We start from the raw sequence: 2,207 nt of genomic DNA, 5'->3' as shown, positions 1-2,207 counted from the left end.
TATTTGAGTGTTGTGTTATCAGCAAATGAGAGTATCGTAGTGATGATACTCAGCAAAGAAAATGGGTTTGTTCATATCGAAGCGACTTTTGAGGAGCACGAGAAGGGTTCCAATATCACAAAGTCTGTTCTTATTCTCATCACTTGTGGTATTGGTCTTTTATTTGTTCTGATCTTCTATTATTACACCTACGCCAACCAAATCATCTATGACGTGTGACGTAGATAGACTCGATTCTGGTTCTAATACATTTTATTAATAGAATTTATAAATTATAGTACAGTAAACCCGAAGTCTGATACCAAGTAGCTGTGACTTATTTCTCGAGTTTTCTGACTCTCATGAACTCCTCTACGACGTCCATAGTGACTTTTTGTCTTTTGATCTGATGATTTTGGACGAGTTCTTGTAATTCCTTAATTAAGATATTCTTCACGTCTTGTGGCATCATTTTTCCAGCCTCGTAGTCTGTCTTAATTTTGTCGAGTAATTGGTCATCGTTTAAGAAGAATCTTAAGTACTGGAAAGGTACATCATCAGTAGTATCAGTTCCGTGAGTCTTAAACAGGTCCAAGTCTTTGACTGAGCAACAGGCGTGCTTATTAATTTTCTCTTCGATTTGTTTTGGGGTGTCGATCAAGTAAATTGCACTGTTTGGATCACTTGCGGACATCTTTCCTTGTGAGCCTTGTAAGGCGGGGAAGAACTTTGACATGATGAGACTTGGTTTATAAGCACCAAGAGCTTCGGCGTGGTCTCGAGTCATTCTGAAATATGGGTCTTGATCTATAGCACAAGGGATCAAACATCGAATTTTCTGTTTTCCAAACAAATGTGGGAAACATTCTGGGAAAGCGGGAGCAGCTTGAATTGCTGGGAATGATATTTTGCCGACGTTGTCATGTGCTTGGAATCCAAAGATCCCTTTGACTTGATTGAAAGTGATCCGCGATTGAATTTTAGTGACTAAAGGATACATCCGTTCGATGTAATCATAATCATTGAAGATAAAAGTCTTCTTCACATCCAACCCAGCCGCTATAATATCTTTCACATTCTCTATAGTATATTGTTTAGTTTCTGGTATAGTTACTGGCTTCCACAAATACTTCTCATCATCAGTCAATTGAACTACTAACTCCGCATTAAAAGCTTCTTGAAGGTATTGAGTAAAGATAAACGGTATCAAATGGCCTAAATGAAGCGCATCACTCGATGGCCCTCTTCCCGTGTAAAGATAAATTTTATTCCCCTTCTCTACATCATCTAATATAGGGTTGATGTCTCGATGACAGAAAAATAGACCACGTCGAAGCCATATGTGAGGGTCTCGATGCGTTACGGATCCAATCCGTGTTATTTGCTCCGGTGTTAAAAGCTCAGCGTTGAAGTCTTTGACTAATTTATTATAGTCGACAAGACCACTCACATTGTATGGTGTTACAATTTGTTGTGTCATCTTTTTTTCTAGGTTTTCTCTCAGTCTTTTTTCAGACAGTTTTATGACTCAATCGTCCTGTTTTTCTCTTCTTCTTCAAAAATTAAACTATATATATAGTTTATTTCTAATTTATTAGTAATTATAATTCTTGTACCTTTGTATAATAAAATTGAATTATCACTTTTACGATTTGTTTTTATTTGATTTGATACTATATTTATAATAATTTGTATTATAATAAATGGTACAATAAAAATAGTAAGAGATACATCAATTGATTGAACCCGACGTCCAAATAAGTAAAGAGAGTAATTGGAGCACACCCTGTTAACCTAAAGATAAGTTTGTCTTACAAAAAAAGAAAGAAGAGAATAAACCAATATGTTTGAATGTGGAGGAAAACAAAGTCTCAACAGCACTGAGCAAAAGAAGCAGGGACGAACACCATGACACTCCAATTGGCGTGCTATCGACTTGTCTTTTGTTGAGTCTAAACAATGATCTAGAGAATAGGTAGGGACGAACACCATAACACCTCTCCATTACATTGTCGACTCAAGGCCACTAATGATTGTTTGAAGCAACCATTATTTGCATTAGACAAGTTTTAAAGAATGTTTAAATAAAGAACACTTCCCTTCTATTTTATTCAATTCTTTCATTGTTATATGATTTTTACTATTAATATGGTTAATTTTACTATATATTTATTAATGACTGATTGTTGAACAAAAATAACAATTAATTAATGATTGTTGTAATAGTT

At 35.1% G+C, this 2,207-nt stretch overlaps 2 protein-coding genes across 2 annotated transcripts; one reads left to right on the top strand and one right to left on the bottom strand.

The window, feature by feature from the left end:
* Positions 1 to 60: 60 nt before the first annotated feature.
* EIN_319190 (Hypothetical protein) lies at positions 61 to 219 on the top strand (the record flags this gene model as incomplete). Its single annotated transcript, XM_004253743.1, has 1 exon — positions 61 to 219. A coding segment is annotated over one exon (159 nt), but the record flags the coding sequence as incomplete, so codon positions are not given.
* Positions 220 to 316: 97 nt separating this feature from the next.
* On the bottom strand, positions 317 to 1,459 carry EIN_319180 (tryptophanyl-tRNA synthetase, cytoplasmic, putative; the record flags this gene model as incomplete). Its single annotated transcript, XM_004253742.1, has 1 exon — positions 317 to 1,459. The coding sequence occupies one exon, from the start codon at positions 1,457 to 1,459 to the stop codon at positions 317 to 319; it is 1,143 nt and encodes a 380-aa protein (XP_004253790.1).
* Between the last annotated feature and the right edge of the window lie 748 nt (positions 1,460 to 2,207).

Source organism: Entamoeba invadens, assembly GCF_000330505.1.
Source record: "Entamoeba invadens IP1 unplaced genomic scaffold scaff_1105074724328, whole genome shotgun sequence".
NCBI lineage: Eukaryota > Evosea > Mastigamoebida > Endamoebidae > Entamoeba > Entamoeba invadens.
This window is presented reverse-complemented; position numbering and strand designations above follow the sequence as displayed.